Source organism: Dipodomys merriami, unplaced genomic scaffold, assembly GCF_024711535.1.
Source record: "Dipodomys merriami isolate MVZ:Mamm:240054 unplaced genomic scaffold, mDipMer1.0.p SCAF_2, whole genome shotgun sequence".
NCBI classification, from domain to species: domain Eukaryota; kingdom Metazoa; phylum Chordata; class Mammalia; order Rodentia; family Heteromyidae; genus Dipodomys; species Dipodomys merriami.
In genome coordinates this window covers 36,822,909-36,846,569 of record NW_027203381.1, presented here as the reverse complement: position 1 = coordinate 36,846,569, position 23,661 = coordinate 36,822,909, and the positions used below count along the sequence as shown (strand labels likewise).

The 23,661-nt window shown below is 36.5% G+C and overlaps 1 protein-coding gene across 2 annotated transcripts in view; it reads left to right on the top strand.

The window, feature by feature from the left end:
- Positions 1 to 23,661, top strand: part of Taf4b (TATA-box binding protein associated factor 4b) — a 96,517-nt gene that overhangs the window by 51,651 nt on the left and 21,205 nt on the right. For both annotated transcript variants that reach the window (XM_070028654.1, XM_070028653.1), the window contains exons 12-14: positions 3,832 to 3,957; positions 8,548 to 8,604; positions 21,007 to 21,111. In XM_070028654.1, the coding sequence (XP_069884755.1) occupies positions 3,832 to 3,957; positions 8,548 to 8,604; positions 21,007 to 21,111 (288 nt within the window). The remainder of the gene's footprint in view (positions 1 to 3,831; positions 3,958 to 8,547; positions 8,605 to 21,006; positions 21,112 to 23,661) is intronic.

The following is a 23,661-nucleotide window of genomic DNA, read 5'->3' as shown; positions in this document are numbered from 1 at the left end:
TTTAAATTAAGAAACAGGCTCTTGCTGCATTATGATGATCACATACTTTTTAATTCAAGTGATCCTTCTGCCTCAGCCTCCTTAATAACTAGTATTACTGGCATGAATCACCATGCCTATCTTCTCTTACGTTAGCATGAACACCAATGCCTTTCTTCTAATTATTATTTATAAGAATTATCTGATTTTGTTTCTTTGACTTTCAATCTGTTTTTATTTATTTTTTATCTAAAGTAAGAGTCTTCTAGGTAGTGTATAGGGAGATCATGTTTTTTTTTTGTTTTTTGTTTTGCTTATGTGGTGCTGAGGAATCAAACCCAGGGCCTCATGCATGCAAGGCAAGCACTCTACCACTGAGCCACTTTCCCTGCCTCTCAGATCATGTTTTTTATCCATTCCGCCAGTCTCTACTTTTCAATTTGGAAGTTGAATCCATTTACATTGAAAATAATTACTGATAAGATTTACTATTTTGCACTTCGGGTTTTTTTTTTTTTTTTTTTTGGTATTTCTTGCAGCTTGTTTTAGCCCCTCATTTCTTCTGTTATTGCCTTCTTTGTGTTTAATTTTTTTGTCTTGTACCATTTTGATCTTTTTCCTTTCCTATATATTTTCTAGATATTTTTGTAATAGTTGCCATGGAAATTATAGTTAACATCCTAAGCATCTAACTGTCTAGTTTGATTTCATTTTAGCTTGTTTCTGTCTTTAGGGAAAATTATAGTCTCTTGAGTTTTTTACTCTAACTTTTAGAAAAAGCCTAAAATTTTCACCCCTGGATCTCTTCACTTCTGCCTTAATCATACTGTTGTTTCAGAAATGCATGTCATTTATAGTGGAAAGTTTCTGTACAAAGTATAGTATGTACAAGTATGGAAGAGAACTTTCCCAAGAAATTTTTACTGAATGTTCTTAAAGGCTCTCTTGTCAATAAACCTTTAACTTGAATTCTTCTGTTGTGCATCAGTAGCTTATATTCCAAGGATTTAGTGCCCCTAAGTATAATGGATTGTACATATCCCACCTGGAAGACCTCAATTATTGCTTAGAGCTAACATCTCCTTAACCATCTCTTATACATTGACTATTCTGATTTCTCGAGCCCACATTCATTCTTTAATTTAGCTAATAGCCCTGTCAGAGTTTGCATTTATAAAAACAGTGAGGATTATTATACTTTATTTTAGAGAGAAAAGATAATTCTCCGTGAATTTTATAAAAAGCAAGCAACTGTTAACAGTAAATGCTTACTATTCCTTTCTACTTTGAACATACACTTATTTTTTATAATCTTCCACCTGGGTAGGAATAATTCCCTAATTAACCATAGGCCATAAACTGAGATTTAAATAAAGAAGTTAAAGTTGCCTGTGGTACAGAGATTTTAATGTTTCTACTGGGTATTATCCCACTGGTGATATTGTAGTCTTCTGTATGTCTGTGGCCATAGAGAAGCTTCATTGTTGCCTGTGTAGTGGTTTCTTTAAATGGAACCTCCTTGTTGGTGTTATCATTTGGGTCTGCATCATTTCATTTTCTTCCTTTTTTTATAAATGATATTTCCATATACCCATATAATATACTTCTATCATATTCCCCCTTTCTATTCCTCTTTTTTATCCCTATCTTTTTCAATTGCTCTGTTTTTAAATTTGGGTTTTGTAATGAATTATAATGAATTCTTTTTTATTAAACATGAAGCAAAATAAGTAGCATTAATTCAGTGGGTTGTTGTATTTTCATTTGATATTTTGCCTAACATTGTAAAATTATTTTCTGTTGATGCATGAAGACTTTAGTTTGACCCTCAGAGAGTCAAGAACATGATAAGACCAAGTTAACTGTAGTTTAAAGAAGATTAGGGACTCAGTAGGAATAAGAAAGGTGCTCATTCTTCTAGAAGTATCTGAAGAGAAAAGAAACAGGGATTATGACAAAGGCAGTTTTATATAAATTGGGAAAGAGGAAACCATGAGAATACGATAGGGTTAAAATGTTAAAGTTGATGCTCTCGTTATGTTTATTGTCTCTTATAAATTGAATTATGTCAGTAAACTGGCTCCAATGTGTTTAAACATAAAAATGGTAAGTATTTAAGAAGCCACTGTTACTATGTTCAACTTCTATGATTGGCCTTTAATGTATCCCATATTTTATCTTGTATTATTTAACTTTAGAAATAATTTGGGAATTCTTTTTGTATTAAACATGAAGTAAAGTAAGTAGCATCAATACACTCTTGTTCCTTAAACTATGTAATACTCTTTTATCTAGTTAAATACCAATAATAAAAATTTAATTTAAAAAGAATCTTGGGCATATGCAGTCTCTCAATCTCAGTTAATTGAATCAGCTGTAAGTAAGCATGGGATAAAGCAAAGATGGAAGATGGAAGTGATGCTGACCCTAACTTCCAGCTTGCAATGCCTGCCGAACTGAATGTTCTGGTGGTTCAGCTCTACGGCCACCACATAAGTAGATGGCAGATGTCTAACATAATGACTGTGAAGACCCTTCCCCTTTGTTCCCCTACCAGCAAACCACACACTCAGTGTTCGTGGGTGTAGAAAATTAGGTAATTATTTAGATTAGAAAGCATTTTTTACACTTACATAAAAATAAGGGGAATGGTTTAAAATTTACCTGATTTTCTTGTTCTGGTCTTAGGGCTTGAAGTCAGGACTTAGATGTCGTCCCTGAGCTTTTTCCAAGGCTAGCAGCCCTCAAAGACTTGAGTCATACCTTTACTTCCTGCTTCTCCCTGGTTAATTGGAGATAAGCCTCTTGTGGACTTTCCTGTTCCAGCTGGCTTTGAACTGTGATTTTATTTAGCCTTGCAAGTAGTTAGGATTACAGGTGTAAGATACTAATGCCTAGAAGATTTTATCTTTTTGCTTTTTGGTCAGTCATGGGGCTTGAACTCTGGGCCTGGGCGCTGTCCCTCAGTTCTTCAGCTTAAGGCTAGCGCTCTGCCACTTGAGCCACAATGCCACTTCCGGTTTTCTGGTGGTTTATTGGAAATAAGAGTCTCATGGACTTTCCTGCCCAGGCTGGCTTTGAACTGGGATCCTCAGATCTCAGCCTCCTGAGTAGCTAGGATTACAAGCATGAGCCACTGGCCCTGGGGTTAGATTTTATCATTTTATAGAACACCTAAGACAAAGAATTACACTTCTCTGTTGAGACTCACACTTGTTAATTATCTACCTCAATTTATTTAATCATAGTTTTTGTCTAAATTCATTCCTTACAAGGGAATTCTCAAGCTAGGTTTTCATGACTTTAGTTTGCCAACTTGTCTTAAGTTCTATTTTTATATAGTTACATTAACTTTTCAAGGTTAGACTAGTCAAACCATGGTAACTAGAGTGCTGTCTTTTGTTTTTGATACACTTTTCAGTTAGGTGATTGTTTCTCGCTTTTTTTTCATCTTCACAAGCCTAAGATTACCCTTACTTATATTAAAGTGTATTGAGATGGACAATTATTTAACTCAAAGATTTCAATTTATAGGCAAATAACATACTTTCTGGGATTCTTGGCTTTTAGAATCTGCTTGGCTTCATTCCTTTCCACCTCCCCAAATGAGGTTTATTAGGCAATCTCTTTGAAATGTAAATGACTAAACATCCTTAATCTCAAATTTAGGACTATTGAAGTTCCTGAGTTTTGTTTGTTTTCCTTTTTGTTTACAAAAGCAAAAGTACTACTTTCTGAAAATTTAGTTCCTAATGTGTATTGGAATTACTATCTTTAGCTGATTTATAACAATACCTAATTAGAATGTGTGGCCCAGGGCCATTTTAAAACTGTCTTTTTTTTCCCCCCTAGGCAAGTGAAAATTACATCCTGTCTAGTGATACCAGGTCACAGCTCAAATTTCTTGAAAAGCTGGATCAATTGGAGAAGCAGAGAAAGGATTTGGAAGAAAGAGAAATGTTACTTAAGGCAGCCAAGGTAAGGGCCTTTGTGATTTATGAGTGAACACAGCCTGGCAATGAAGTCAGAATTGGCTTTATCATTGGTTGACTGTCTTGGTTTTATTAAGCCTTTAGATTTCTCTTGAGGATTTCTTAAAATGAAATTACTAATAGAATGTCTCAAAGCCAGGATGGTGTGGTACAGTAGCTTTCAGTTAATTTAGTTTAATGAGACATAATCTTTTGTCTCCTCTCATTTCCCACATGCCTGGCATCATGCCCATCTCCCCCCTTCCTGCAAGGTAAAGTGTTTTATAAAACGCTTAGAATCTTTCAAGGATATGATTTTATATTGCCAAATTAATACAGGGTGGGAAGATTTAGAAGGTAAATAGGAAGATTACGAGTTAAATTTTAGAAATAGTTTTCATTATATGGAACAATATATAAGCTAGATGGAGATGGATTAGAGAGTATTAAAGAGAGAATAAATGGGTGCTTTACTATTTCTTTCTCCCTTACTGTTTCCTACAACTGGAATGCAGATGAAGTAACAGCTTAATTCCACTACTGTTTACATTTTGTTCTTCCATACTTCTTTAAACTTAAGGACCTTGAGCAGTTTTAAAAAGCTGAGCACGAAAGTCTTAGTTGTTGTTTTTTTTAGCACTACTGTTTTAATTTGTAGTGTTTTAGAAGCCTCCCCTCTTAGAGTATTTGTTCCTAAGTACATGCCGAGTAATTTTTTTTAAAAACTAATTTATTTTGAAATATTTCATTCTTTTTTTTTTTTTTTTTTTTTGGGTCCGGTCATGGGGCCTGAACTCTGGGCCTGGGCGCTGTCCCTCAGCTCTTCAGCTCAAGGCTAGCGCTCTACCACTTGAGCCATAGTGCCACTTCCGGCTTTTTTCTTTTTTTTTTTTTTTGCTTATGTGGTGCTGGGGAATCGAACCCAGGGCCTCAGGCATGCAAGGCAAGCGCTCTACCACTGAGCCACCTTCCCAGTCCCGAAATATTTCATTCTTACAGAAAAGTTAAAAGAGCTATATGTTCTCAGTCGTTTCCTCCTAGATTCCCCTTTTCAACATTTTACTATATTTGTTCCATCTTTGGACTCTTAATCACTCTTTCTAAACACACAGACACACACAGACACACAGACACAGACACACACACCTCTTTCATTAGTTTGTTAATATGGTCATATGCCTTCTCTCCTTTTCTTGTTTCAGAGGATTTTAGTATATCCACAGAATGTATAACTATTGGCACTAGTTTCATTTTTCTGAAACTTTAAAAGTCGCTTCCCATCACTCCTGAACATTCTATATGTATTTGTAAAAATAAGGGCATTCTGTGTAACTTCTCAAGTCAGGATTCCAGCAGTATAAGGTCCTTTTCTAATTCTACCATTTCAGTTGTTTTTTCTCATCATGTTTCATGTTCCAAGTTTTCATTCCAGAATGTTTTCCATTTAGTGATCCTCTCTTTTTCCATTCCTTTGGTCAGACTCAGTTTCTTGATCATCCCCTTGGCAGTTTTCAAAAACACAGGGCTTGCCCAGGGATACCCTCCACCTAGATTCATGTGGTATTTCCATTCCTTAGCAAAATGCACAGAAATGATACTGTATTCTTCTAAGCTAATCTATCAAATGCCCAGCTTTTTTGTTGGGTTATGTAGGTGCCAACCACTTTTCCCTATTTTAAATAGGCTACTTTGTAATTTTGTAGTTTTTTTTAAAATAAGAAGATATTCTAAGATGTGTCAATATCTCACTGTTCTTCAAACTCCTCTGTATTAACCATAGCATCTGCCTAAATCAGATCCTTCTATTATGGTTGCCAGATGCCGATTCTTTTTTTTTTTTTTTTTAATTGTGAGAATACTGAGGAGTTACAATTACATGGGCAAGATAACGATTACATTTCTTATCAAGCATTGTTGCCTCCTCTTTGTTTCCCCTTCCCATCCCTTCCCATACTCCTCCCCACCCCCACATGATCCTCCCCCCAACTCCCACCAAAGTTGTTAAGTTCGTTTTTCGACATAACGACTTGTACATCTCAATGTTGCAATGGGTCCACCTGTATCCCTAGTTAAACGATTTGTTTTTTTCCCTTCCCCTCCACAAATTATACCAACATTAAATACAGTGAAAGCATGGGTTATACTGTGGGGGAGGGACATACAAAGCAACATAGAAATCATCTTATAAATATGTTAGAAACAATTGTATGAAAGGAAAAAACTAAAAAAAAAAATTGAATACTTATCTTGGGGTTCATTCCCCTAACATGAACTTCTCTGGCCTTTTCTGCTTGACTCAGACATATACTAGTTATTGCAAATAAGGGAAACCATGGGACCTATGTTTCTTTGGACCTGGCTTACTTCACTTAATATAATTTTTTCCGAGTCTTTCTATTTCCTAACAAATGGGACAATGTCATTCTTTTTGTCATACACAATGTCATTCATTGTGTACATATACCACATTTTCTTGATCCATTCATCTACTGAGGGGCATCTGGGTTGGTTCCATATCTTAGCTATGGTAAATAATGCTGCAATAAACATAGTCGTGCTGGTAGCTTTAGTGTGGTCTTGTTTGTGATAATTTGGGTAAATGCCCCAAAGTGGGATTGCTGGGTCATAGGGGAGCTCTATGTGGAGTCTTTTGAGGAACCTCCATACTGCTCCCACCAACAATGTTTACACTCACACCAACAATGCCATAAGGTTCCCTTCTGTCTGCATCCTCTCCAGCATCTGTTGTTATTAGGTTGGACAAATGGGATTGCATGAAATTGCAGAACTTCTGCATGGCAAAGACATAGCTTGCAAGATCAATTGAAGTCCCATGGATTGGGAGAAGATCTTCACTAGCCATACAACAGACAAGGTCTCATTATCTAAAATATACCTGGAACTTAAAAAATTAAATCCCCCAACAAGAAATCTTCAAAGAAACAACTGCCCAATAAATAAGTGGGCTAAAGACTTAAAAAGAAACTTCTCTGAAGAGGAAAGAAAGATGGCCAATAGACACATGAAGACATGCTCACCTTCTCTAGCCATAAAAGAAATGTAAATCAAAACAACATTGAGATACCACCTCCCCCCAGTTAGAATGGCTATAATCAAGAACTCTGATTCTTTATTTTTCCATTAACTCTCTATTACATGAAAGAGCTCTCTTTTCTCCTTTATGCGTATCATTCTGGGATCAGAGATTTCTATTATTATTTTCTGTTATTCCAACTTTTATTATTTATTTTGATGCTTGAATGGCATCTTCAGTGGGAAACTTTTCCAAGCTGGCACTTTAGTTCTTTGTCATGTCTCTTATCACTTTAAGCATATCCTTACTTTCAGACACAAGATATTCAAGGTCCAGATTTTTGTCTTCTTATACTGGTCCTCAAATCAGGCATTTCTCCAAGCAAATCTGTGGCTTTTTAGTTGAAGATGGCTAGGCACCAATATTAGAGCACACAGTATGCTATCATTACATGTAGGCCTTATCAATGGTGAAATCTAACAAATGACAAATGATTTATGTGGTATGTGTTTGTGTAATATGTGTACACGAATCTTTGAATAAATATATACAAGTGCATATTATAAAATATAGATACCTCTAATTCCAATCCTGTAATCTCAGGGATCTTTCTATCCTGTTATCATTGATGTATTTAACTTAGGTCCTTAGATCCCTGTCTCAAAAAACATGCTGGGCTTTATTAGCGATCTTTAGCTTAAATAGCTAAGACTGATTTTATAGAACAAACATCCTAACAAATTTTGATAGGATGACAAAAAAGATACACCTACCTTTAGCATATTTTTCAATGGACAGATGTTTATGGTAACAAAAATGAACTTTTTAATCCTTTGTTCCATTATTGCATTCTACATAGACTATAGCTGCCTTTTTATAAACAGTCTTGTAATGTGAAAAAATGACAATTATGAACAATTATTTATTCATAGTATTCTAGTAAGGCCTGTAGAAGACCCAAAATTAAGGCACTCAAATAACAAACAAAATAGAGACACTCACTCAGTAGACATATCTGAACATTTATTTGTGCATAGCATACTAGCAAAGGTTGTAGAGTACCCAAAAATAAGACATTCTAACAAAAATACTAATCTGTCTTTCCTACTTACAACAAGATTTGATTCAAGGTTAGACAGGTTCATAGTTTTAATAGTCCTTGAAATATTTTGTATTTTTCTGAAAATGGCTTCACCTAATGATGAGCCATTGTTGATTGTTTCTATTCATTTGAGCCAACAGCTTTTTCCTTTTTCTTCCCCCTATCATCCATTTTTAGTTTTCAGTGTTGCAACAAGAACACATCTTGCCTCAACTGGATCTGACTGACATTGTTAGCATCATTTTCAGTCTGAGCTTCCTCCAGGCTAGAACTGCACAGCTAGCCCAGATGATGAGGGGGATGGGAGTGAGGGCAGAAGTGCAGCTAGACTGGGTTGAGGCATTGACCCTGGAGCTAGGATTTTCAATCACAAGAGAAATTGTCATTTATTAAATATTTAATAGCAACTGTGGTGTTTAGATGCTTGTAATTTCTATTAAAATTTTCTTTTCCTTTCACAGAGTCGTTCCAATAAAGAAGATCCAGAACAGCTGAGATTAAAGCAGAAAGCCAAAGAGGTAGGACTTTCAAGTTACCGTGTTGGTCTTTTTGTTGAAGGAAGGTTGGCAGCTCTTTCCTGGCAATTAGGTCAGGGTTTATTTTGCTGTTGCATACCATTTGCTGAAGCCTTGGGGAAGGACAGGAACTGCTGAAGGCAAGGGCAGTACTTCAAATGAGGTCAATGAGTTATGTACTCTCTTTTAAATTTATTTTCAAGGCTTAAGCCTGTCTAGAAATGGCTCTTTGTAAACTGCAGCAGTGTACTTGGAGGAATATAATGTGGGATTAAAAAAAGAAAGAAAGAAACTTTTGAGATTTAGCATCTGGGACTGTACAATAGGCTACATTTTTCCAGGGTAATTGTTCGTTTTGTAAATCTGATACTGCTTATAATTCTTTGGCTGGGAGGCGGTACTGGGATTTAGTTTTAAATGGAAAACGCCTCTGGCTTTTAATTTTCTGGGCCCAGCAGTTTTCTGTTCTGGAATGGAGCCCTTGTTTCACACAGTTCATGTTTAGCTGCAGGGGTTTTAGTTTATAGCTTAGACTGGTTAAGCTTTTACTCCCAGAGGCCTCTGCATAGCAACTGTAGAAATCAACAAATAAGTTCATTTATGTCTGCAGCCTCCTCTCAGTAGCTGACTTTTTACATTTCCCAATATCCATTTCCTGACTTTTCTAGCCCCAGAGAAAAAAGCTCCACTAATTGGAGCTTATTTTAATTGAGCCTTAATATTGGATCTCACTGGAGTTGCCCCCAGAGCTGCTGAGAACAGAATGAAATGAAAGTACCTAAGGTTGGAGAGAGAGGTGTGTGTGTGTGTGTGTGTGTGTGTGTGTGTGTGTGTGTGTGTGTGTGTGTGTGTGTGTGTGTGTGTGTGTGTGTGTGTGTGTGTGTGTGTGTGTGTGTGTGTGTGTGTGTGTGTGTGTGTGTGTGTGTGTGTGTGTGTGTGTGTGTGAATTTTTTCACTTGACCTACAGATTCTTTCCCTTCCTGAATAAATCATCAAGCCTGTTCACATTTCTGATTAAGGATCTGACAGCAGATGATAATAAAGACAATTGAGGTGTGAGATGTGTGATATGGAGCTGAAGAAATTGGTTTCTATAGTTACTTGACTGATTTCATGCAATTTTTAAGGATCTTTGTGCTAAATAAGAGTGATTTTTCTGAGCAACCTTTTCCCTTAACTGTGCCTCTTGAACTATGAAATTTGTTGTTGCTTAACATTGCTGCACTTGGTTTTTAGGTGCCAGCAGCAGCAGGTTATTTATGAATGCTTTAAAGGCCCTTATTGTTTGGATTAATGTAGGAGCTCTCGCAAAACAAATGGAAAGCTAGTAAGATTTTTTTTTTAATTTTTTTAATTTTAATTTTTAATTTAATTTAATTTTATTTGTGAACATACTGTACAGAGGAGTTACAATTACATGGGCAGGATAATGCATACATTTCTTACCAAGCATTGCAGCCTCCTCCTTTGTTTACCCTTCACATCCCTTCCCAGCCTCCCCCCTCCCCCCCATCCCAATCCTATTCCTTCCCCCCCTTCCCCCCCCCCCCCACCACACCGACGTTGTAAAGCTCGTTTTGGACATGACAACTTGTACTTCTCATTGTTGCAACAGGTCCACCTGTATCCTTATAGAACTGGTTTTTCCCCATCTCCTCCACAAGTTATACTGACATCAAATATAGTGAAAGCAGGGGTTATACTGTGGGGGAGGGACATACAAAGCAACAAAGAGATAATCTTATAAATGCGTTAGAAACACATGCATGAAAGAAAAAAACATTAAAATACACATCTAAGGGTTCATTTTCCTGACATCACATTATCTGACCTTTTCCGCTTGACTCATACATATACTAGATATTACAAATAAGGGAAACCATGGGACCTATGTTTCTTTGGGCCTAGCTTACTTCACTTAATATAATTTTTTCCAATTCTTAACAAATGGGGCAATGTCATTCTTTCTGATGGAGGCATAGAATTCCATTGTGTATATATACCACATTTTCTTGATCCATTCATCTACTGAGGGACATCTGGGTTGGTTCCATATCTTAGCTATGGTAAATAATGCTGCAATAAACATAGTTGTGCTGGTAGCTTTAGTGTGGTCTTGTTTGTAAACATTTGGGTAAATGCCCAAAAGTGGGATTGCTGGATCATAGGGGAGATCTATGTGAAGTCTTTTGAGGAACCTCCATACTGGGAAAGCTAGTAAGATTCTACAGTCAATGTGTTGTGGTTTCATTAACATAGAAGAAAAATACATGATAAGGGTATCAGGACTATGACAAGGAATGATAGAGTGGGAGAACATGGAAAAGATTGGAACCAAAATCATTAACATAGAAGGAAAATACATGATAAGGGTATCAGGACTATGACAAGGAATGATAGAGTGGGAGAACATGGAAAAGATTGGAACCAAAATCATTTCATTATCAACAAAATATTCCTCATTAGTTTCTTTCCATCAGAAAATTTATCTTAAAATATTAACATGAGCACTTGTATTCAAACAAATCAAGCTTATTTGGGACTGTATGGCAATACCATTGCTCTGAATTCTGGATATCCCTCTTCATTTTAATTAAGGACTTCTAATTGTATTCTTACTTTAGAAAATCCAGAAAGCTTCAAGATCTTTTCTTTTCTTTCTTTCTTTTTTTTTTGGGGGGGGGGGGTCCGGTCATGGGGCCTGAACTCTGGGCCTGGGCGCTGTCCCTCAGCAATTCAGCTCAAGGCTAGCACTCTACCACTTGAGCCACAGCGCCACTTCCGGCTTTTTTCTTTTTGCTTATGTGGTGCTGAGGAATCGAACCCAGGGCCTCAGGCATGCAAGGCAAGCGCTCTACCACTGAGCCACCTTCCCAGCTCAAGATCTTTTCTTATATGTTGCTCTTTCATAAACTTTTATGAATGTCTGTGTCTTAGATTAATTTTTTCTTTAGCTTTGAATGAAGTGGCTAAAAGTAATGTTTAATCATTCCCTGAGGGATAAATAGGAGGATAGCATTTTTCAAAGAATATTGAGAAAGGCAAAGCATGCCTCTTACTGAAAACAGATGATAGCATCCTTGCTTTATTTCCTCTCCTTTACACCTATACTTTTTTCCCCCAAGGAAAATTAAAAGAACTTTATGTCCTTTCCAAAGGATTTTGAATGTTTTAGTTGATTTCTTCTATAAGTAAATATTCTTGGATCAAAAAAGGAATAAAATACATTGGCCCTGGTCCAAGAGCAGAGCCATTCTTCATTAGTTGCAAATCTTTAAAAGTTATTGTTAAAATGTTATTGTTTGTAGGGGTCGTTCTAGGGTTTGAACTCAGGGCCTGGGTGCTGTCCTTGAGGTTTTTTTTCCCAATGCTAGTGTTGCACCACTTGGGCCACATCACTACTCTCTGGCTGTTGGTGGTTAATGGGAGTGAGTCTTAAAAACTTTGCTGGCCAGGCTGGCTTTGAACCATTATCTCAGATCACAGCCCAAGGATTACAGGCAGATTATAGGCTTGAGCCATATACTAATTTTTTAAATAACTTTACTGTTCAAAAAACTCCTATTCAAAACCAACAGAGAGATACTAGATTTGTTTTATTACATAAATATTATCCTTACCTTAGTAAGGGTTAACATTCTCTTACTTGATAATTTGTAAGGTTATGTACTAATCATTGCCACATTAGTATAAACTATAATATGTACTTTAGTTTGTGATTGTTTTATCACTGTTATATTAGTATAAACTATAATATGTACTTTCGTTTGTGATTGTTTTGGTATTCAACTGTCTGGGAAGTTTTCCTTTATTCACTTGAAAGTTAGCACATATTTGTCACAGTTTCTTGACTTAAAACAACTTTCTTTAAAAACAACAACAACAACAACAAAAACCAGCTTTCTTTTCCCTTTCCAAGCAGGTATCTGCCTGCACAAGTCACAAGAAATAGGTTAATGACAGTGGATTATAAATGCAGAACTCAAAAGAATTGTTTAGAGAAATTATAAGCATTTTTAATTTTGAAAAATGTTTGAGCAATATTGTTTATTATATTAATTTTAAATCATGATCAGAATCCCCTTCATAATCCATGTTTGTATTCAACTGTTAAAGACCAAAGTTGTTTTTTTTTATTGTGAAAATACCGTTCAGAAGGGTTACAATTAAATGAGCAAGGTAATGAGTACAGTTCTTATCAAGCATTTTTGCCTCCTCCTTTGTTTTTCCCCTACCATCCCTTCCCTCCCATCTCCACAACTACCCTCCCCAACCCCTGCCTAAATTGTAATGTTTTTTTTTTTCAGAATAGTGTCTTGTACATCTTATTGTTGCAATGGGTCACTCTATATCCCTACTTAACAATTCGTTTTTTCTCTTCCTCTCCCCAAATTATACCAACAGGGGTTATACCGTGGGGGAGGGACATATAAAGCATCAAAAAAATCACATGGTACTTATAAATATGTTAGAAACAATAGCAAGAAAAAAAAACCACTTGTCCTTATCTTGGGGTTCATTTTGCTTAACATCATCTTATCTGACCTTTTCTGCTAGTCCCAGACATATACTAGTGATTGCAAATAAGGGAAACCATGGGATCTATGTTTCTTTGGGCCTGGCTTACTTTACTTTATATATATATATATATATATATATATATATATATATATATATATATATTTTTTTTTTTTTTTTTTGTCGTTGGGCTTGAACTCTAAGCCTGGGCACTGTCCCTGTGCTCTTCAGCTCAAGGCGAGCACTCTACCAATTGAGCCACAGCACTACTTCCAGTTTTCTAGGTTTATTGGAGATAAGAGTCTCATGGATGCACTGGGAAGATGGCTCAGTGGTAGAGTGCTTGCCTTGCATGCCTGAGGCCCTGGGTTCGATTCCTCAGCACCACATAAGCAAAATGAAAAAAGCTGGAAGTGGCGCTGTGTCTCAAGTGGTAGAGCGCACTAGCCTTCAGCTGAAGAGCTGAGGGACAGAGCCCAGGCCCAGAGTTCAGGCCCAACGACCGACCCAAAAAAAAAAAAAAAGTGTCTCATGGACTTTCCTGTCCGGGTTGGCTTTGAACCATGATCCTCAGATCTCAGCCTCCTTAATAGCTAGGATTACAGGCATGAGCTACCCACACCCGGCTGACTAAAGTTTTTATTTTGATTGTTTGTCATTTTTTTTCTTTTATCTAATACAGTTTTAGAAGTTGTTAATTTTTTCCTTGCATTCTGGATCTACAGATAAACTATGTTAAATTGTACATGCATTTGTGTGAGCATTTAATAATTTTGTTCATTCTTCCTATTTACTTTATTCAATTTTTGTCATTCTCATTTGGCACTTAGAAATTGGGCTGCTTTTAGGTTTGCCTCCAGCTTAGTGTCAGATCTGTTGAGGTGTTCCTGGTACATGCTATTCTTACTGATTTGACAAGTTATTTGTGTATTTGAAAACCTTATTTTTGTCTGGCAAAATGTCTGTGAATATCTTTGTAACTCAACCATTTTATTTTAAAGGCTCTTTTTTTCCCCCTGTTGAATTTTTTGCCTGAGGGGGAAAAAACAAAAGAATAAAAAAAGAACATGTTGGGATAGAGATATGGCCCTGCTATAGAAAGCCTTCTTAGGGCTGTGATGTAGCTCAGTGGCAAAGTGCTTGCCTAGGAAGGCAAAAGTCCTGGGTTCAATCCCCAGTACCAAAAAAATGTCATGGGGCCTGAACTCTGGGCCTGGGTGCTGTCCCTCAGTTCTTCAGCACCACTTCTGGCCTTTTCTCCTTATGTGGTGCTGAGGAATGGAACCCAGTGCCTCAAGCATGCAAGGCAAGCACTCTACCACTGAGCCTCCTTCCCAGCCCTTTTTTTTGGGGGGGGTGGGTGGGTCTGGTGGTGGGGCCTGAACTCTGGGCCTGGGTGCTGTCCTTCAGCTCTTCAGCTCAAGGCTAGCGCTCTACCACTTGAGCTATAGCACCACTTCCAGCTTTTTTTTTCCTGCTTATGTGGTGCTGAGGAATCGAACCCAGGGCCTCAAGCATGCAAGGCAAGCACTCTACCACTGAGCCTCCTTCCCAGCCCCATTTGTTTGTTTTTTAAAGAAAGCTTGCCTAACATATGTGAGTTTCTGAGTTCAAACCTCAGTACTGCACCCACTTTGAAGTTTTAATGTTTTCAAAGTCTGCATTTTAAAATTTTCATACATTTCCTGAAATGTAAATGTTAATGTTCTTCTATTTCACCATCTGTTTGTGGAAAATTAAAATACATTACAAATTGCCAAATTTTTAACTTCAAACAAGCAAGCACATCTTTGTGCAGTGCAGCTGCACAACACAGCAAATGTGTGTTGTATGTCCTAGATGAACGCCTGTCCCTTAGTGTTTTCCTTTCTTATCACATTATCCAGAATTCTGTAGAGCAAGCATTCTGACCTTGAAGTTCTAACATCCTAATTTCTTAAAGATCTGTTTTGTATTTTATGACTTTTATGTTCTTTTGTATTTCTTTTTCTCCTTAGGGAAATGTGAGTTCACTGCATCTGTGCAGAGACCAAAAAAAATCATTTACTTTCTTTTTAACATTTCTAGCATTTCAACTTTCACATTTTATCAGACAGTAAAGGGGCATATAAGTACCTAATGACACATTAACTTTACATAGCAACATGTAGTAGGAACTAGGCAGAAGAATAAGTAATGTGAAATAATTACTATACATAGCAAATTAGGAAACATGTAGCTTAAAGTATTTAGAAATTTTCCTTAAAGAAATTATGGTATATAAAATCACTAGGTACAACTCTCCATGAAAGTATTATTGTGCAAGAAATAAAGTACTTAATCATAAGACTCATTACTGGTTAGAAATTGTATCATTGAGGTATAAAAAAGCCAAGGTATATTTTAGAAGTGAAATTTGAAAAGATAATGGAGTTAGTGAAACATGGTAGTTAAAGATAACCATTAAATTATAGTAATTTATATTTAAATTAAATGCTGGCTCTTCATATGCCAAAATGGGTGGAACATTAAATAGGGGAAAGAAAACTTGTCAATAAAAGTACATTCTAACAGTCATTATGAAAAACATATTTCTTTTTTAAAAATCTACAAATGACTGTACAAGAGGTTCCCTTTTTAAATGTCCATTTATGTGTATAATGCATCTTAATCAGCATCAGCCATTGTTCTGTCTCCACCTCCTACCCAACCCTTCCCTTGCTCATCACATAAAGTTTCCTACCCACTTTTTCACAAAGTATGAATTTGTGTGTGGTGGGAGGTGTGAGATCTGTGTGTCATAAAAGACATACCACTCTCTTGGTAGAGAGATAGGAAGTTACCACTTTGGACTCAACTTAGCTCTGTTGGGTACAGGTTTGAATTCTGATAGGCATGTTCTCTACCACTTGAACCACAACTCCAGCTCTTTTGGCTTTGGATATTTTTGAGATAAGGTCTCACTTTTTGCCCAGGCTGGTCTGTTCGTGTTTTATCTTCCCATTGTAACTGGGAGGGCATTTGTACACTACCACATGCAGCTTACTGAGATGAGATTCTCACAGTTTTTTAGCCCAAGTTGGCCTGAGTAACTGAGACAATAGGTGTTCACCACCACATCCATGCACCTTAGTATTTTATGTTTAAAGTGAATATAATAACAAAGTTTCTGCTTATTTATACTAGGTTGTCATAATTTAGAGAAAGTTGAAACACTAAAGAAAAACCCAGTAGTTTAGAAGTACTAGTTATGATGGTTACTGGACTGGCTGTGGACCTTTAGGTTGTTTTTAGTTTAGTTTAGTTTAGTTTTTTTCCCCTCCCAAGACCTGAAGGCAAGGAAAAAGGGAAGGAAAAAGAGTAGTATAAGCATGACATTTTAGGAAAGGGTAGGGTTGGAGGGATTAAAGTCATATTTAGCATAAACAACTAACCCTTAATACAATTCATAAGTATTAAGTTTAAGCCAAATGTTAACAGTGTCTGTAGCAGACAGACTTTTTGTTGCTCTGAACAAAACAACTTTTTTAAGAGAGGAAGATTTCTTCACTCATTGTTTCAGAGGTTTTAGTCCATATTACTCGGCTCTATTGAAGCTGGGCCAGTGGTGAAGCATATCGCTGTGACTACAGAAGCATGTTGCAGAGTCTGCTCTCCCAACAGCATACCCACAACAGAGAGTAAAGGAGAGGCAAAGGACAGACTCAAATTATAATAACTATTTTTAATTGTGAACTAGGAATACTCCATTTTCTGGAAGATAGGTATCCTAGTTTTCCATTGCTTTGACAAGATATCTGAGATAAACCATTTAAAATAAGAAAAGAAATTATTTTGGCTTATAGTTTCAGAGGTTTTAATCCATCATTTATTTAGAAAATTCTACCAAACATTCACAGAAGAATCCCCACCACTTTACAGTCTCTTTCAGTACATAGTAGAGATAGAAGCACTTAACAGCGAATTTAATGAGGCTAGTGACACATTTCTGTAATCCTGGCTACTCAGGAGGCTGAGAGCTGAGAATTACGATTCAAAGCCTGCCCGGGCATGAAAGCCCATGAAACTGTTATCTCTAATTAACTAAGAGGGGATATTTTTGGGGGAGGGGTCGGTCATGGGGCTTTAACTCTGGGCTTGGGCGCTGTCCCTCAGCTCTTCAGTTCAAGGCAAGAGCTCTACCGCTTGAGCCACAGCAGCGCCACTTCCGGTTTTCTGGTGGTTTATTGGAGATAAGAGTTTCACTGACTTTCTGGCCCAGGCTGACTTTGAACCTCACAGAACTCAGACTCCTGAGTAGCTAGGATTATAGGCATGAGCCACCGGGCGCCCGGCTAGAGGGGGTTCTTCTTTAGTCAGATGAATGTGTTTTCTTTGTTCTCTCTCTCCCTGTCTCTCTGTTGCTCTCTCTTTCTCTCGGTCTCTGTCTCTGTCTCTCTACTTCTCTCTCTTCCCCCCCCCTCTCTGTTTGGTGCTAGTATTTTTGGTGTTTGAATTTGGCTTGTGTGCTGTCCCTTGGCCTTTTCACTCAAGCCTGGCACTCTTATCACATGAGCCACAGCTCCACTTCTGGCTTTTTGGTGGTTAATTAGAGATAAGAGTCTCATGGATCTTTCCTGCTTGGTCTGGCTTTGAATCTCAGCCTCTTGAGTAACTATGATAACAAGTATGAGCCACCAGGGCTTGGTTTAGGTAGAGTTTTTTTTTGTTTTTTTTTTTTTTACATTTTAAAACCCTACTGCCTTTTCTTGTTTTAAGACAGAGTTTAATTGTTGCCAAGAATGCCTCCCAACTACTGAGATGAAGTGATACTTCCACTTCAACCTTTCAAGTAATTGGGAATATGAGCACAGGTTACCATGGCCAGCTTGATCTTTGAGATAACTGTCTTGCTAACTTTATTGCCCGAGTTGGTTTTGAACTGATCTTCCTCTCCTGCCTCCCAAGTAGTGGGATTACAGGTATGAGCCACAATTTTAGCTTGATACCTTTTATTCAAGATCAATTTAGATTTTCTACTTCCTTTTTGTTTCCATAGTTTATTATTTATTCATTTTTGCAGGGCTAAATATTATTCCCAATGCCTTATTACATGCTAGATCAGTGCTCTTCCACTGAGCTATATCCCTAAACCCCCATATAAACTTCAGAAATAACCCATATTTTCAAAATGTTTTGTCAGTACTTTATTAAATCTATAGATCAATTTGGAGGCATTAAAATCTTTATTGTGTTTAATCTTACAGTATATAAACTTCATGTTATTTATTTTTTATTCTTTCATGAGCATTTTTGTCCTGACACATGCAAATACTACAGATATATGATTTACTAAGCTAAACTGGATGCTACCTCCAACTATATTTATGCCCAGAACTTTCTCTGTTCTAGTTAAGTGTCTGATTGCTTTGTTTTGTGCTGATTAAATTATATGGTTTTTGAGAAAGTTTATTAGTTACAGGGTCAGCTAAAATTATAATGTTTACATTGTGGTAGATGTAGATTTGTTTGCAGCATTGTATTTGAAAATTCAGAATACCAAAGTGTAATTTGCTGAGTGGGTAAAAAATTTTTTACTACCTGGGTAAGGAATTGGAAGACGTGAATGAACGTAGATACCAGGGATTTGGTGCAACTATCTACCATTACTGGGAGGAACGTGTGTTTTTTGTTGTTTGATTTGTGCTGCATGACTAAAATCTTTTTTTGGAGAGGGAGTACAGAAGTCACCTAGAAATTGTAGATTGTAGCCACTCACATTTTTTTTTATTAAAAAATACAATTAAAAAGCCAGCAGCAACAAAAGATCTTACAACTTCTGGAAACACTTTTTATACTATTTATAAGAAACACTGTCCAAAAATTTGTGAAACAAATAGAAAACAACTGTCAGTTCATTTTCTTTAGATAATTATTTTCCAGATATGGTCAGGCTATAACAAAATATATTGGGCAGTGTGTTTTCAAAAGAGTCTTATTTCTCACAGTTCTAGAGGTTGGGAATTCCAAAGTCAAGGTGACAGCCAATCAGCACATGGTGAGGATCCACACTCTTGTTCTAGTGCGGCAGAAGGAGAAAAGTGTCTTTCCTGCCTCTTTCCTAATGGCTCAAATCCCATTGTGAGAGTTCCACTGCCTTGACCTGATCATCTCTCAAAGGCCTCATGTCCTTCTGTCATCATCTTGTGGGTTAAGGTTTCTACATTAGAATTTTGAGTGGATACAAACATTCAAATCATAGTCATTCTGCTTTATTAAAGACTTAGTTACTGGTGCATATTCATTTTTTTTACCAATATTCAGACAATCAGAAGTGATTTTTAAAAATTTGAAATGAGCTCAAGGTTCTCCTGCATCAACCTCTTAAGAGCTGAGGTTTCAGGTCCATGCCACTATCCTTCCTAGAGATTATCTTATGTTATGTGATTAACTCTGTGAGACTGAATACTTCACCATAAATGATTCGACTTTCATCCTGCTTTTTTTCTTAGAAGATGTGTTCCAATGTGTGTTTAAAAGCTGATTTTTGTTCTGTTTATTTCCTTGTTTGCTTGCTTGCTTATTTAAGTACTTCATTGGCCTCTGAGCTCAGCACCTCAAGTTTGCTAAGCAAGTGTTGTGCCATTTGAGCCACTCTATCAGAGGTTGTTACTCTTTTTTAAAATAATGTTTATGTGGTTTTTTTTTCAGGGGGGGGTCCGGTCGTGGGGCCTGAACTCTGGGCCTGGGCGCTGTCCCTCAGCTCTTTTAGCTTAAGGCTAGCGGTCTACCACTTGAGGCACAGCGCCACTTCCGGCTTTTTTCTTTTTGCTTATGTGGTGCTGGGGAATCGAACCCAGGGCTTCATGTATGCAAGGCAAGCGCTCTACCACTGAGCCACCTCCACAGCCCCTAATGTTTATGTTTTATATATAGGTTTTCTCCACAAGTTACTTTTTAGTTGATCATATTGATACTATGTGATTATCAACCATTATCAATTTTCCCCTTTCCTTTTGTAATCATAAACTTTTGATAAGGTTTAAACACTAATCCTTTTCTAGAGAAACTTACGGACCTAGGTAGTGGTGGTATATTATTTTTAGTCTGCCTTTAAAAAAAAAACTTAATTAGCTGTTTTGATGAAGTGATGCTTGCTCTGCCTTTTCATAAGGTTATCTTTTATCTGTACCCCTGAATAATCTCACCCAAATACTAAAAATTCTTTGTACGTTTGGGCATTCTATACTAAATATGATGATAACTACACTACACAACAAAATACTTTCGATTTTTCCTGTAGATAGTAAATTGAAAGCAAATCCATAATTTCTATTTGCAAACAAGGAATGTTATAAATATTTAAAATGAGAATGCTTGGCTATGATAATTTTCTTTTTTCTTTTTCTTTTTTTTTTTGTTTGTTTTTTGTTTTTGTCAGTCATGGGTGCCTGAACTCTGGGCCTGGGCGCTGTCCCTCAGCTCTTCACTTTAAGACTAGTGTTCTACCACTTGAGTCACAGCACCACTCCAGCTTTTTCTGCATATTTGGTGCAGAGGAATTGAACCCAGGGCTCATGCATCAAGTCAAGCACTCTACCACTGAGCTACCTTTCCAGCCCTATAATTTTCTTTTAATCTGAAAAGATTGGAGTTTATCCAGTCTGTCCAGTTTTCTGCTCACCTTACACTTGAAATGACTTCTTTGTCTTCTATCCAGTAATTGTCCTAGCTTAAATTCAGCATAAAGGTTTCAGACTAAGTGTATGGAGTCAAAAAATCAAGAAAAGTACCCTTAGTTGTAAGAGAATGGAGTATTTACTTCATACTATAACTTTACTCAGGGGAGAATATACAAATATTATAATATTTGTGTGAACATGACTGTGTAAGCATTGACTGCTTTTCTTTTTTTTCTCCATCTTCCAGTTACAGCAATTGGAGCTTGCCCAGATACAGCACAGAGATGCTAATCTTACAGCCCTTGCAGCTATTGGACCACGGAAGAAAAGACCATTAGAATCTGGAAGTGAGGTAATGATATAGTATTTATTTTATTCTTCATATAAAAAATTCAAAAAGAAGCATGTAAAAGAAGACATGGAAACAGTTTATTCTAAATGTTATTGCTGCCAAACTCTCCTTAAATAAAACTCATTTTTTGATAACTTTATTAAGTCTTTTTTTCCCCCCAGGTTTTTAAGAGGCTTCTTTTCAATTTTATTCCTACTTGTTATCTACTTCGTACTTTATAGCTCCAATCTTTATTGTACTGAGTCATTATTTTAGATTTTATTTCTTTGTATTTTTTGTCTCTATCTGTGCTTGAACTCAAGGGCCTCTAACTTCCTTGGCTTGCTTGATCATGGCTGGCACTCTACCACTTGATCCACACTAACAGCCAGGATTTTTGTTGATTGATTGAAGATGGAATCTTAGGAACTTTTCTGCTCATGCTGGCTGAGAACTGAGTTCTAGGTCTTAGCCTCCTGAGCAGCTAGGATTACAGGCATGAGTCACTGGTACTTGGGCTACGAGTGTTCTTGCTCGAATTTTTATTTAATCCTCTCTCCTTTGTCTAAACCTGGCTCTTCTATTAAGATTCAGTCTGCCCTCTTATTTCTTCCATGAACATTCTCATACCAGTTTATCCTCTTCTGAGCATGGAGTTTATTTGTATAGTTTAATTGTTCTCTTATTCCTGTGTGGATATTTTCTTGTCAAGTTATAAATTTGAGTTGTTTGATTAATATCAATAAAGAATATTTCTTGTGTCTTGAGAGTAATGATTTGAGAAAGCACTATAACTTTGGTATGGACGAATGAATTATCGGCTGAGATAGAGATATAGTAAGATATAGTAAGATCCTAGGGCTGAGGTTAGCAATAAAAGAGCAGTAGTTCTTTAATTGTGCTCCATAAAGTCTAAATGTACTTTGAAGCAGCTCTACACCAACATTAGCCTTTAGCATTGTCAGTTCCTAAATGAATGTCAGTCACCTTAATAGATGAAAGTCCAGTTCTAGCTCTATGAAAGTGATAGTCTCTTCATCCTCTTCCCCAGTCAGATGCACTCACTGTTACACTTTTTGTATATCCTTTCAGAAATTTGTTATGAACATAGATACATATCTGATGTGCCTTCACAAAGCTACATTTTTTTTGAGTACAGCTTTCATGCCAGTGGTTTTTTTTAATTGAAATTAGGTGATTACATTAATTTCATATATTTCACAGCATTGTGGAATAGTGATATTTAGTTAAAGTCACAAACACATTTTAACCTTCACAAGGCAAATTGTCATTATCATGGTCTATAAAGTTTGTGACTTCTATGAGCTTTGACTATACAATATTTCTTCTACATCAGGTGATATTTTCATTTCTTTCCTTTTGACAAAACTACATTTTTAAATTTCAGTGTGATCAAACCTTATTCACAGTCTACCTCATATAATTTACTTTTAAACTTTTGAAGTATGGGACATAGCAGTGGTTAGATGAGTCACAATTTATTCAACAAGTTCTCCAGTGAACAATTTAGGTCTAGGTTTTTCTTCATTGCTTCAGAGAATATTCTTGTATTTAAATTATAGTGAGTATATATAGAGTAATTATAAGTGAAATTAATACTGTTGAGTTAAGGAATATGCACACTGGGAAAACTTAAGGAAAAACATGTAGAACCTCTACTATCTGCCACTCCATCAATTTATGTCTGACATTGTTTGATTTATATATCTATATTTACTTTTGGGGCTAAGTTTTCACCTTTTAGTTTATTTTTCAGCAAATCCTACACTCAATTTCTTTTTTTTTTCTTTTTTTTTTTGGTCTGGTCGTGGGGGCCTAAACTCTGGGCCTGGGCGCTGTCCCTCAGCTCTTCAGCTCAAGGCTAGCACTCTACCACTTGAGCCACAGCGCCACTTCCAGCTTTTTTCTTTTTGCTTATGTGGTGCTGAGGAATCGAACCCAGGGCCTCAGGCATGCAAGGCAAGCGCTCTACCACTGAGCCACCTTCCCAGCTCTTTTTTTGTTTTGTTTTTGTTTTTAGTTGTTGATGATTTTACCTTCTAAAAAGCTGTTGTCAGTTTTTACATAGACCTTATTTTTTATATTTCCATTAATTCTGTTTATTATCTTTTCCATCTCTGGTGAAAAATGCAATTTTAGTAGTATTATTGGTAAATGAAGCAATTTTTCACATGCATATTCAGTGTACTCTAATTTTTCCTGCATCTCACTGAGTTACATTGTTCAATTGATTAAATATATGGAAATCTCTCACTCATTTTCTTTTCAGTTTCTCTAGGCCATTTTCTCTAGCATTTTTTAGCTTTATGTCTGAAGGCTTTAATTTTTCCTTAAAATAACCATTCTTCCGTTTTCATCATCACAACTTATATTCAACTTAAGAAAACTGTTTTTTTTCTTCTTCTTTGATTTGCTTTGTTATGCTGTGCTTTACTTTTTTGTTTTAATAATATGAAGGTTTAAACTTAAGGCCTACTTCTTGCTTCACTTTCTTGTTAATATTCTACCACTTGAGTCATGCATTTAGTCTGGATTTTGTCTGGTTAATTG